Source organism: Felis catus, chromosome A1 (assembly GCF_018350175.1).
Source record: "Felis catus isolate Fca126 chromosome A1, F.catus_Fca126_mat1.0, whole genome shotgun sequence".
Taxonomy (NCBI): Eukaryota; Metazoa; Chordata; class Mammalia; order Carnivora; family Felidae; genus Felis; species Felis catus.
The window spans coordinates 202245220-202259225 of NC_058368.1; the positions used below are offsets into that span (position 1 = coordinate 202245220).

Sequence of the window (14006 nt, forward strand, 5' to 3'; positions counted from 1 at the left end):
TTTGACCCTGAGATGATAAAGTTACAAAGCATTTTTTTTTTTTTTGGTAAATCATCATCAATGCAATTCTTAAATTGTACTTTAGATATTTAATCAGCTTTTTGGGATTTGAGGGCATTAAGAAAAATGAATGGTTTTTCTGAGGTTTTATAATTATAGAATGTATATTTTTGTTAAGAAATAAACAACTAAAAACTCTTTTCATCTGTGAAATATATATATAAGGAAATGATATGAAAACATTAATTCCCAATTAAATTTTTTTTAATGTTTATTTATTCTTGAGAGACAGCATGTAAGCAGGAGAGGCGCAGAGAGAGAGAGAGAGAGAGAGAGAGAGAGAGACAGAATCTGAAGCTGGCTCCAGGCTCTGAGCAGTCAGCACAGAGCCTGATGAAGACTCGAACTCATGAACCGCGAGATCATGACATGAGCAAAAGTCGGATGCTTAACTGACTGAGGCACCCAGGCACCCCCTAACTTCCAGTCTTTGAAGACTGTGATTAAAAACAAGAATTAGAAACTGGGGCACATGGGTGGCTCAGTCAGTTAAGTGTCCAACTTTGGCTCATGTTGTGATCTTGCGGTTCGTGAGTTCCAGCCCCGCATCGGCCTTTGTGCTGGCCGCTCAGAGCCTGGAGCCAGCTTCAGATTCTGTCTCTCAGTCTCTCTCTCTCTCTCTCTCTCTCTCTCTCTCTCTGCCCCTCCCCTGCTCACAGTCTCTCTCTGTGTCTCTCAAGAATAAGTAAATAATTTAAAAAAATCAAGAACCAGAAAGAGTGAATAGTTTTTCTTTCCTATGTAGACACATATACAGAATATATTATCAAAATTATGAAAGAAATTCATCCACCGAAACCAGTAACTTAATAATGAACACAGAATCTGGATTTTCCCCCTTTTTCCCAGAGGAGAGGTTCATTGTTATTATTAACATTTCATTGAATAACCACTAAGATCTGTATAAAGCATTAATTTATATATGCATGCCATTATAAAATATATTTGTTTAAAAATACAAACCATTTTAGAAAGAATGTATTGTTTATATAATACACCATAAAAATAACAGTGCATTAAATGAGCCACCCTATAAATAGAAAGGACTTTCACAAATGACCTAAACCAGTGGTATTTTGGAGAGTGAAGGAACCAGCCGAATGAAGTCTCATTCTGCGCTGTCATGAGGACAAAGGTCCTCTCTCGACCAGCCGAATGAAGTCTCATTCTGCGCTGCCATGAGGACAAAGGTCCTCTCTCGGGAATCACTGCAAGGCAGTGACCCATCGCCAAACCGCCTGCTGCTAGTTTTGCTTTTACTCTCTATTCTCCTTTTCACCTATGGGGAAGCCTGGAAACTGGAGACATATGTAAAATATTTACTAGATCCTAATGATAGGATGTGTATGTGTAGTGATTGGGGTCCTTATACTAATTATGGGATGAGGGGACTTTGCCAGAGGAAATTGAAAGGGGGTTTTCAATCACCTTGTATTGGGTTCATTTATAATCAGAAATATTATTCTGTAAGTCATCTTACTAGTACTAGATATACTGCTTGGAAAGTTCCTTGGAAATTAGTCAAAGATATGTTTGGATGTTGCCCCTGGCAATGTATTGTGTTCTAAGTTTATGACTAATCCTAAAGGTTGCCATTGTGAAGTGTACAATGGATTAGAAGACGACCTGTACCCTAATATGAACACAACAACATTGTAAAGCTTCTTAGAAAAGTTATCATGACCCTGAGAACCTGGTGAACCTTACACGAGAATTGTAATAAGATAAATGACCCTGTTTGTGACATTGTTAAAGATTTCTTTTCATTGTATCTACCTTATGTAAATTGAGGAAATAATCTTTGAGGAACTTTCTGTGAACTTTGTACCTTCTCCTTTCCCTGCTAATAATCATGTTATATAATCATGTGAGACTATATATGTCAGTGCACACATGCCTGTCTATGCCTATCATGTAGAATTAGTTATCCCCCACCTGTTAAGACTCCGGTCCCCAAGTGATAAATAACTCCTTCGCTACCTACAATAAAAGCTGATGTGCAGAAACTGAAGTGTGACTTCCTTCGCCGACGTCCACCCATCCCATCAGGAACCCTGACTGCTGGAGCTGGTCTCCGGCAAGTGGCGCCCGAACAGGGACCTGAATTGGGTAAGTATATTAAGGTAATTTCGGGGTGGAATAGGAGCTTGAGACAGGGTGCTGCAGACCCCTCTATCTTATATAGAGTGAGAGATCTCAAGAACTAAGTAAGTATGGGTAACTCAGAGTCCAAAGAGAGACGATTGTTCATTGATATTATTGTTCATATGCTTAGACAAAGAGGAATAAAGGTAAGTGGATCACAAATTTCTAGATTTTTGCATTTCGTGCAAGAGCAATGTCCTTGGTTTCCAGAAGAAGGAACTGTAAATGTGGAAACCTGGGAAAAGGTAGGGCAGCAATTAAAAACTTATTATACTTTACATGGGCCAGAGAAGGTTCCTGTAGATACTTTTTCTCTCTGGAATTTGGTTAGAGATGCCTTAGATCCTGTACATGAGAGTACCAGGTTGGATACTAAAGTTGCAACCTCCTATGGGACCATGCCCTCGAGTTCGAAGGCAGTTATGGCCATGGAAGCCCAAGAAGATTCAGATCAAAAAGGGAATGATATTGATTTAGCTGATGAAGAGATTAAATATGAAATGGAGAAGCAAGGGGAAGATTATCCCCCTCTAGAAAAATTGACCCTTAAGTCATCTTCAAGAAATAATGTCCCTCCTGGAGATTTTATAATTAATGATCACCCTAGACCTCCAGGGAAATTGCCTAATAAAAGTTGTGTCTCCTTAATGCAAAAAACTAAGTTACAAGCTATTGAAGCAGGAGACATAGATTTCTCATTGTGTTTTCCAGTAACATATGGTCCACAGAAGGAATCTGATCCGAGGGCTGGGGATCCTCAATGGACTCCTGTTCCCTACAAACTCATAAAAGAGCTAAAAATGGCATGTTCAGCTTATGGAGTCAGTGCTCCTTATACCTTAGCATTAGTGGATTCTCTTACAGACTATTGGATGACTCCTTTTGATTGGACTCAGATAGCTAAGAGTTGTCTTTCTGGTGGTCAATACTTGTTATGGAAAGCAGAATAGAAAGAGCAAATCAAACTTTAAAAACATTTATATCTAGATTGCAAGCCTCTGACTTCAAGTATAACTCTCCTCACCACATTCTTACTCATGCTCTATTTGTTCTTAATTATGTTAATCTAGGACATGATGATCTTAATAATATGCAACGACACTGGGAACCAAGAAATACTGTCAAACCTACAGTAATGTGGAAAGACCTTTTATCTGGTAAATGGAAAGGGCCTGACATTTTGCTTACTTCTGGCAGGGGATATGCTTGTGTCTTTCCTAAGGAAGCTGATTCTCCACTTTGGTTACCAGACAGGCATATTAAATATGTAAATTCCTTTCCCAGTAAAGTACCTGTAACTACTAGAAATGAACAAGAGCAGGAAACGGCGCAATTGTGACAAACCTCCTGTTGCAGAATTTAAAAGGCTCTCACTGGAGAAACCTGATCTTTTTCACCTCAAGACAGCGGCCACCTTGGCTGCCCCCCCTCCAACATGGGGACAGCTTAAGAAGTTGGCTGCTCAGGCTGAACACTTGGTTTTAAGCCAAGGCTGCACACTCAGTCCTTCTGTTTTGTTCGTTGCTATGCTATCAATCCTCGCGTGTCAAGTAAGTACCTGTAGTGCAGAACAATTCTGGGCTTTCTTTCCTAATCCTCCTCACTTTCATCCAGTAACCTGGGATGATAATACTACACATTTTATTGTTAATAATACTGCTATTATGGAAGGTCCAAAAATCGTATACTCTGATTCTCATACTACTCCAACTATTAATTATAATTATACCTACTTGGGAACTTCGCCTTCTATGCCTATTTGTTTTTCTATCCCTACTGTTTGGCCATACTCCCAAAACTTTCCACAATGTGTCGGACTTCAAACCACAGGTATAATTTTTGACCATCCACCACCATCTAAATTTGAATCATCATCTACGAGAGGTAAGCAAAGTCAATCGGAAGAGAGGCATTTACAAATGGTTCGCCTTATAGCACCGGGGATTGAAGCAACTCCGGTAAGAAAATGGCCTTTCGATAATTACTCTCCTTTTTACCTACCTCACCCTCTTGGCCTACCAGACTGCTCTCAAAAGTTTTTTAGACTTATGCCTAGTGCTCCTTATTGGGTTTCTTGTTATTTTAATTCTACTCGGCCACAAATTCTGCAAGCCATGGACGGGATTACACGCATTTTTGATTGGACTAGTCCTGATCCTTTTGCAGATTATAAGCCTTATTTTAGATACAAGACAAATTACAAAGGGTGGGATCAAACTCTTCTACCCGATCCAATAAATGTAAATAGAATTTCTACTTCCGGCTGGGTAGCTCCAGTTTTAACTGCAGTAGTGAAAGGACAAACTTACCTCCATAAATATCTTTGGCAGGCTACGGCCGCTTCACATCCAATAACTGCAAGTTATTTTTCTAATAATCAGACTACCTTTGCAAATTATTCAGTGACTACTTGTGTGCAGACGCCTTATGCTTTGCTTGTGTCTCCAACGGCGTACTCCTTAAGCTTTAAAATGGACCCAAAAACAAAACTTATAACTACTTCCTGTAAAAGGTGTATTTTAACTAACTGTATGCGCCCCGAACTGAAAGCGAAAGCGTTTGTTTTGCTTCGGCAGCCACCTTACATTATGGTTCCTGTTAATGTTACAGACAGTTGGCACGAAAATTCGGGTTTAGAGGCTCTCCAAAAATTAGATTCACTGATGCATCCCAAAAGATTTATTGCAGCATTGATTTTAGGCATTACAGCGCTTATTACTATTGTAACATCGCTGACGGTTTCGACCATCGCCCTCGCACAGGAAGTTCATACAGCACACTTTACTAATGAACTTTCGAAAAACGTAACTACAGCACTTACCACCCAAGAAATTATTGATCGAAAATTGGATGACAAAGTAAATGTTCTTGAAGAAGCGGTAATGGCTATTGGACAAGAAATATTAACTTTAAAAATTCAATTGTCTTTGCGATGTCATTCTGATTATAAATGGATCTGCGTAACACCCTTACGTGTAAATGAATCGGAGCATAACTGGGAAAGAGTGCAGAGTCATATTCTAGGAGTCTGGAATCATTCTGATCTGGGCATAGATTTAAGTAAGTTACATAAACAAATTTCAGATATCAATCATGCCTCAGAGGAATTCTCCCCTGAAGGCATAGCACAATCTCTATATGATAATTTTTCTTCATGGGTATCTGGATCCTCACTGACCACTTTGTTGATTAATGTCGGTGTGGCTCTCTTAGTGTTATTAATATGTCTCCTCTTAATTCCAGTCTTCTTCAAAGTCCTCGCCCGAAGTCTCCAAAAGCTAACTGCTGAAGTTCAACTGCTTGCTTTAAAAAATAAAAAAGGGGGAAATGAAGGAACCAGCCGAATGAAGTCTCATTCTGCGCTGTCATGAGGACAAAGGTCCTCTCTCGACCAGCCGAATGAAGTCTCATTCTGCGCTGCCATGAGGACAAAGGTCCTCTCTCGGGAATCACTGCAAGGCAGTGACCCATCGCCAAACCGCCTGCTGCTAGTTTTGCTTTTACTCTCTATTCTCCTTTTCACCTATGGGGAAGCCTGGAAACTGGAGACATATGTAAAATATTTACTAGATCCTAATGATAGGATGTGTATGTGTAGTGATTGGGGTCCTTATACTAATTATGGGATGAGGGGACTTTGCCAGAGGAAATTGAAAGGGGGTTTTCAATCACCTTGTATTGGGTTCATTTATAATCAGAAATATTATTCTGTAAGTCATCTTACTAGTACTAGATATACTGCTTGGAAAGTTCCTTGGAAATTAGTCAAAGATATGTTTGGATGTTGCCCCTGGCAATGTATTGTGTTCTAAGTTTATGACTAATCCTAAAGGTTGCCATTGTGAAGTGTACAATGGATTAGAAGACGACCTGTACCCTAATATGAACACAACAACATTGTAAAGCTTCTTAGAAAAGTTATCATGACCCTGAGAACCTGGTGAACCTTACACGAGAATTGTAATAAGATAAATGACCCTGTTTGTGACATTGTTAAAGATTTCTTTTCATTGTATCTACCTTATGTAAATTGAGGAAATAATCTTTGAGGAACTTTCTGTGAACTTTGTACCTTCTCCTTTCCCTGCTAATAATCATGTTATATAATCATGTGAGACTATATATGTCAGTGCACACATGCCTGTCTATGCCTATCATGTAGAATTAGTTATCCCCCACCTGTTAAGACTCCGGTCCCCAAGTGATAAATAACTCCTTCGCTACCTACAATAAAAGCTGATGTGCAGAAACTGAAGTGTGACTTCCTTCGCCGACGTCCACCCATCCCATCAGGAACCCTGACTGCTGGAGCTGGTCTCCGGCAGGAGAGGATGCTTCTTTCAAATAAGAACTTGGCTTCACCTGCTGTTGTAATCTGTGTGTGACGTACAGCATCAATCACCATCTGATTCTTTTCCCATTCGTTTAACCTGCCTTGGCACGTGGTTGTGTGTGTTTTTGTGAGGAGTGAGGCTAGAGTGTGGTGGTTATACCTTCTGCCTAAGTTTCCTGTTTTCAGGATAGACAAATGTCAACAACTGATCTTCTTTTCATTTTTGATATTTAATTTCAATACTTTTGTGTATAACAGTAAAAATGAAAACTAAAGAAATGAGATTAGTTCACTCTTCTAAAGTAATACAGAATTCTATGCAAAATCTAACATTTTATTATTAAAAAATAAGATTGATTTTCTGTTAAGTAACATTTTTTTCTGATTAAAAATCAATACAAGTTTATTATGGAAAAACTGGAGGCAAGTGAGAGTATGAAGAAAAAACAGTAATGACCCATGATCCTTCTATCTACAGATAATATTTATTTAAAACTTCAATGAACACGTAAACATATGCATGGAAATATTAAATGAAGGCTTAAATCTTGGTTATTCTTTCTTTCTTTCAATTTCTGTAGTTTTTTTCCAGCTACCTGTTTTGTTATGGTTTTGGGTTTGTTTTGTTCATATTGCCTCTTTCTTTGACTGTCTCTACTTTGAACAATTCCTCTGTTTACCTGAAAAATAAACATAAAAAGTCAACAGCTGTAATCATTTTACTACATGGCTGAGAAGATTTGAAATGAGTTTTTATTGCTGTTTGAACTAGAAAGTTACCTCCTTGTAAAGAATTGGAGAGAATTTTTGTCTTACCAAATTTAGTATATGTATATTTATAAAATTATAGGCTTTAGAAAATTTAAGCTTATGCTTTGATTATAAGAGTGAAATTTGAGTCATTACATGCATACAAAGTTAGAATAATTCCTCCAAATTTCTGTGATGGCACAATTATAACACAGTGGAAATATAAAATGTCCTTTGCTCATCAAGTAGAATTATGTACAAGATGTGTCATCCTTAGTTCCCATGTAAGGGAGGAGACTTTTATATTAAGTGCCAATGTTTTTTCAAAAGTGGATTTAGCCATCGTGAACCTCAAGAACATTATTATTTCTGGAGTCATCATGCACTTGATTTCCTTCAAAAATTCCATTATGAGCAAGGCTATATCACCCCCTCATCTTCTGTAGTATTCAGTCATCCATGAGGTTTCTCACAGTTTCGCAGGCAATAGCACTGACTTGAGACTGGCATTTTTGTGTCATGCTGTCAAAACAGTTAATTGATTTTTTAAAATAACACACTTTCACATTCATATTTGCGTGTACTGAGTGGAAAAGGGCTGTCCATAAGAAATCTTAAGGCTGACAGTCAATAAGTAATTTAATGGTGGAATTGTAAATATAGGGTCATATTAGTGTGGTTTAGTTTTACTACTTTAAACTTGCCAAAAGTATTTCATTGGTGATGCTTGTTCTGACTTAATTAAGAAATAAAACAAAAGTGAATGGAATTTAGGGGAATTGATTAGATAAAGTTATAATGATTTGTACAATCCACTTCACTTTTTCATTTTGCTTTCCCCCTCTCTCTCATTTAGAGTTCTTTCTTATAAATAATATGTCCTGATTTTTGATGGACATTGCTTCAGCTAGTTGTTAATGTAGGAAGGGAAGCTATTAAAAAGAGAATCTAAAATGCTAAGATACTAACCTATGATAGCTGATAGTATTATATTCTTCACCTCTTTTACCCTTAGCATTTATTACATATTCTTAGGCTATTAACCAATTTAATTCTAAAAAGTTTTGAGTGACTGAGAATGATCAAAGATCCTTTCTTAAAGGCAATATTAGGGAAAAATTAAGTTTTGAATGGAAGGGAACAGATGTCTGATAAGGACAGTCAAAATTCTCATGGAAAAAGAAGGTCCACTAACATTCTAGAGATCCAAGATTCTCATGAAAAAAGAAGGAAGACATTCATATTTAGGAGATCTCATAACAAAACACCATAGTTTGTTTTCTGTGATTGGATGATATAACACAGATGCCTCTAAGGCATCGAAGCATCTAAGGCCACATTAGTAAAATGAATAATATGTCTTTGTCCCATCTCACAAAATGTTATTCCCATCCTGTCTTCAGTATTACCACAGTATTTGAAAGGTCTCTGTATAATCATCATTATTGTCGTTGTCATCATCATCATCGTCATTTTAATTTATCATAAATGTCTTCATAGGTGATATTTAAATTTAATATTTCTTTTCAGCATTACACTTTATGGTATGCTGTATGTACATCTGCTTTCCTTCTCTTGATTCACCAGTTTACCATATGCCATATATGTAGCAGACATTTACAAGATTTACTACAGGTTTGGCCAAAGTAGAGAGTAATTGCATCATACATAAGGAATGGCAGTGTCCCTCTGATGGTGCCTTGCTGTATGGATTCACTGCTTTCCATCAGTCATTTTTTTTCCCTTCTTCTTACAGTATCTCTTTCACTTCCAATGAACAACCTCTGAACCAGTAACTTTTCAATTCAGAATATTGTGCATTTGTATTTGTTTTTCTATTTTTAGGCAATGGGTGAAGGAAGAATTTTGCCTTTTATATCCAGAGGGAATCACTTTGATAATTTACTAGACTTTACCACACTAAACCTCTCCTGAATGCTGTTTCTTCTTTAGAAGGTATTTGTGGTTATGATTAATGTTTGTTTTGAAAATAATTGTTTCCCTCCAGCTATGTCAACTTTTCACATTAAGAGGTCACATAAATATTTGACTTTTTTTGGCTTTGAAATTTACCATTGAGCAAAGTGTTCCAAAGTAATTCTGCTTGCAAACTATGTATTTATGTGTTTCCTGCAAATTCATATGTTGAAGCCCAAACCTCTAGTCTCTCAAAATGTGACTGTATTTGGAGATAGGGTCTTTAAAGAGCTGATTAAGTTAAAATGAGGCTGTTAGGTTGGGCACTACTCCAATCTGACCAGTGTCTTTATAAGAAAGGGAAATTGGACACGGAAAGACAGCAGGGATGTGAGCACAAAGAAAAGGCAATTTGAGGACACAGAAAGAAGGGCTCATTTGGAAGACCAGGAGAGAGACCTCAGGAGAACCACAATCTGCCAACACCTTGATCTTGGACATCTAGCCTCCAGAGCTGTAGGAAAAGAAATTTCTGTTGGTTAAGGCACCTACTCTGTGGTATTTGTTATGGCAGCCCTAGAAAATTAATGTAATCTGATAGCTACTATTTTTGAAACCTTGCCAGAACAATTAAAAAGTAGTAATTATTCATTGAGAGAGACAGAGAGACAGAGAGAGGCGGAGACAGAGGCAGAGACGGAGAGACAGAGAGAGAATGCAGTGTAAGTACCAAGTTACACAGGTTTCTTTGGAAGTGTTGAAGATGGTTTTCCAAATGACATTCATGTAAGGAATAGATAAAATGCCACCATTGAGATAATTATTGTCCCAATTTATATATTCAAGGGAAAAGAAGTACATGATAGTGAAGATAGAGGATGGTATGAAATATATCCTCTATGAAAGATAGAGGATGGTATAAAAATACCCAGACAGTCCCACACACCTGAATCTAAGATGGACTAATGTAAGTTTGCAGCATTATCTTTGGCTGTTTTGGTTATGAAATGTATTCTATTTTTGAAGTTTACATTTTAAGCACATAGCTTTTCTTTTTTGTCTTGAATATGACAAGCAAAGAGTACAAATATATTAAATATATTTGGTATTAAATCTGTGAATAAGTGTTTTCTGATTTAATTAACAGTGAAGACTGTTCACATTCATAGGGGAAAACATGTTTAATTCAGCACTGCAGTTTCACCTGTGGTCTGCTTTAATATATCATCAATATTTATTTAAAAATTCAGAAGAAAATGGAATATTTCAAATATTTTCCTATAGTGTTCTTTGGATTCATTTTCCTGTTTGGAAAACTAGAGCTTTTAAGAATAGATAGGATGAGGAAGAAATGACGCAGTGAACGTTAAAAGCTTCTTACGTTATCCAACAACCTCATAAATAAATTATCTTAATGACTATGGGTAGTCATTGGTAGACTGTGGGTAGACTATGGTAGTTGTTGACATTGAAAATCAAAGACATATAAAATGATAAATAAGGTAAAAAGACAAACCATTTTACTTAATATTTGTTCTATTTAGAGCCACCGAAAGAGGTAGCTTTATCCTGATTTATTTTTCAATCTCTGAAGTGATCTTAGGAAAAAACTACATCATTATTTTCTTGACTCCATATATGATTCATTTTGGAAGGTTAGACATTCTGAACATGTCTTTTTTTTTCAATGAGGAGATTGGAGCAAATTTCACACACATATGCATTTGTAAAGTTTGAATAAAATGTGATTTTTGACTTTCAAATTCTGGCTGGTAATGGCAGTTTTTAAGAAATGAAGAAATTTAGATTGGGAAGTCTTCCCTTGAAGCAATAACTTATAAAACCTTAGAAATTGCATGGAAGGAACAAGTGAAGATTTCCTATGACCTCAGAGATGGTCTTAGAAACTACTTTCTGTTTTCTCTAGAATTCAGGCCACATAATCAGACAGTCACAGGCATGAAGAGCACTTATCAGAGGATTTGTCCTCATATTTTCATGCTTACCTAGAATTTTCTTTCCTTCCCACATACTCAGGGCAAACAACATATTCCTCAGTCACCATGAGAATTTTATGATCTATAAAATCTGTAGTACATTCCACTCTGCTCTTTCCATGGCCGCCAGTTTACCCGTTTCAGCAGGGCTCTGCTTCATGGCTTTGCTCGGGTTCTCTAATCCACCTCCCAAATGACCACCATTTTCCATTCAAGTTTTTGTTTTCTGACCTCTAAATAATTATATAGCCCTTGCAGTAGTTATAAAGAAGACTTGTTCTTTCATCTCTAGAAAGGAACTTAGAAGGTCAGAGGACACCAAAAGGATACTACCAAATGAGTATCCTTATTCCTTTAAGAGGACTAGTTGGTGTTGGGGTGTGTGTGTGTGTGTGTGTGTGTGTGTGTGTGTGTGTGTGTTTACATATATACTTCAATAAGAATTCTACAAGTTATATATTAGTACTTCATTCAGAGTTAACATGAAAAAAATGGGTCGCAGAGGAGTTAAGTAACCTGTTCAAACTTACAAAACCAGTATCTTGTAAAAGAAGATTCAAACCCCTAATTCTTTCATCCAAAAGCCCATGTTTTTTCCATGCTGCCATGCTGTGTCTTGAGCCAGTTATTTTTATTGACTTGGCTGACCAACCAACTTAAACAATGAAACTTTATGTTCCTATTCATATCTTTCCCTTCATTCCACTTGCAAGTTTAATAAATGCGATCTGCTAATTAGCATTTATCTTATAAGTGGAATGAAAGTTTTCATGGCCAACTTTCTTAACCATGGAGGGAAAAAAAAGGCCCTTTTTATGTGCAGCCCATGGCCTGGTGAGTAATCACAGCACACCTGTCAACATTATGAAAACACTCTTTTGAAAGTTGTGATGTTTTCAAAAGACAATCATAAAAAGAATCCGTCTTTTTAAACTTCATGTGGTGATGCCTCATTGCCATGACTCAGCAGGTATCCTTATCACTCCCTAGGCATAAGATAGTTTTGAAATGATTGCATCAGATCTTCAAATTCAGAATCTTCTAAAGAAATTATTTTAAAGTATTTTATTTATATTATTAAACAGATTTGAGAGGTCAGGTTTGGCCTGAAATAAAATCTTATGGTAGATGATATTTGTTTTGCCAATTCGATTATATTTTTACATGACCTTTTCTATAATTATCCTATGTTTTCATACCTTTCTGAGTTTCTCCTGTAACAGGCAAGTGAAGGATAGATTAGTTATATTAAGGTGAGCATAACAAACAAAATGTTAATCTCAAAAACTTATTTTTTTTAAAACCAGATAATGAATCTTCTCTGGTAAAAATATCAGTATTAGAGACTTTTATAACTCCCAGGGTGCCTTCCTGGCTCCCTCACCCTCATCCTGTGTAAATGATTATTTTTTTCCATATGTAGCAGTAAAGATGGGGTGGAAAGCTTTACCTGACGGCACAGAGCCATTTCTTTCTCACTTACAGTCATTGCTACTCTAAAGACTCGAAGTTCAAATTTTCATATGCAACCTGGTTCATATTAACACTATTCTAGCCAAACTAAATCATCATTTATTGTAGAGTGCTGTTTATGAAACTCTATAAAAGTGATGTATGATTGTTTTGTATCTTTTTAAAATTATATAAATTGTTGAAGGACACTAAATTAGTTTATTGCCTTATTCAAATTTTCCTGGTTCATATTTTACACTTATACTTTATCATTACTTAATTGCACATACTCTTATTGAAAGCCTTTGAGAGCCACAAGTCTGTTGTGAAGTGACAAGGGGATATGGCCAAGAATTAATTTTTTTCCAAGGGTTAGATTCCATGCACTGGTAAAAGTAATACCAAAGTTGACATCTTCAGGCTCAAATACTATTAAAAGAAAACTGTTCAGTATCCAAGTAGGGCATGGGATTTTCTCTGCCTATTGTACCTTTGTTTGTCTCAGCCCAGTAGTAAAGATAGCCTTCTGTTACCTTTAATCTTCTCTGTGATTCCCATCATGTGAACTAGCCCTATTCATTTCTTCTCTTCTATCAAACACCTTTTATCCTATACTCTCAGGTTCTCAGCACATTAGGCTTGTCTCCCCATCTGCTTCATACTCTCCATGCTTTTAAATAATACATAGTTTTTATTATAAAATTAATGTATGATTTGTGTGATTTCATGAAAAATAATATTCAAATATTTGGAAATTCCATAATTTATTTAAATATTTTATATCAACTTTTTATATTTTTTCCAAAATTATGAACACTCCAGGAAGGAAATTTTTGTCTATAAATTTTGAGCATGCATCTTAAAAGTTACTAAGGTTAATTTATTATAAGTGAAATTAATGGCTCAGAGAAGAAGACTATTTCTATGTTTAAAGGCTACTTTTATTTTATCCATGTATATATGTGCAGCACAGTTATTACAATGAACATTCCAACTCCTATGATATATATCACTGTCTTTCTTACTACATCATTATTTGTCAAATTTGTACCAGTTTGGCAAGTAAAATTGTTGTCAATTTGCATTGCTTTAGTTGTTACAGATGTTGAACAGTTTTTCAAGTAGTTATTGTCCTATTGATTGAGTTTTGGTAATTTGTTTTCTTTATTTTTATAGTTGAACTTATGTTTTTCTTAAACTTATATACATAAAGATTATCCATGTAAGTCTATATACTTATGCTATTTGCTGCAAATCTTTTCCAGTCCATTTTTGCCTTTTAATATTGTTTGTGGCTTAATTTTTATACACTTAATTTATGAGGTAAGTATGAATTCTAGTATTTCTTTCAT

At 36.1% G+C, this 14006-nt stretch overlaps 1 protein-coding gene across 2 annotated transcripts; it reads left to right on the forward strand.

Moving 5' to 3' along the window:
- Positions 1-1133: 1133 nt before the first annotated feature.
- LOC111560907 (endogenous retrovirus group K member 6 Env polyprotein-like) lies at positions 1134-6455 on the forward strand. 2 transcript variants are annotated; one of them, XM_045037327.1, is made up of 2 exons: positions 1134-2169; positions 3276-6455. In XM_045037327.1, exon 2 carries the CDS (start codon positions 3513-3515, stop codon positions 5574-5576), a length of 2064 nt encoding a protein of 687 aa, XP_044893262.1. In that variant the 5' UTR covers positions 1134-2169; positions 3276-3512; the 3' UTR covers positions 5577-6455. The 2 variants fall into 2 exon arrangements, with proteins under 2 accessions (XP_044893262.1, XP_044893263.1); XM_045037328.1 differs by lacking the exon at positions 1134-2169 and having other exon boundaries at positions 2436-5265; positions 5449-6455.
- The last annotated feature ends 7551 nt before the right edge of the window (positions 6456-14006 follow it).

What these genes read in the sequence shown, in the direction of transcription:
- LOC111560907 (XM_045037327.1), top strand. Translation starts at nt 3,513, where the DNA reads ATGAACAAGAGCAGGAAACGGCGCAATTGTGACAAACCTCCTGTTGCA.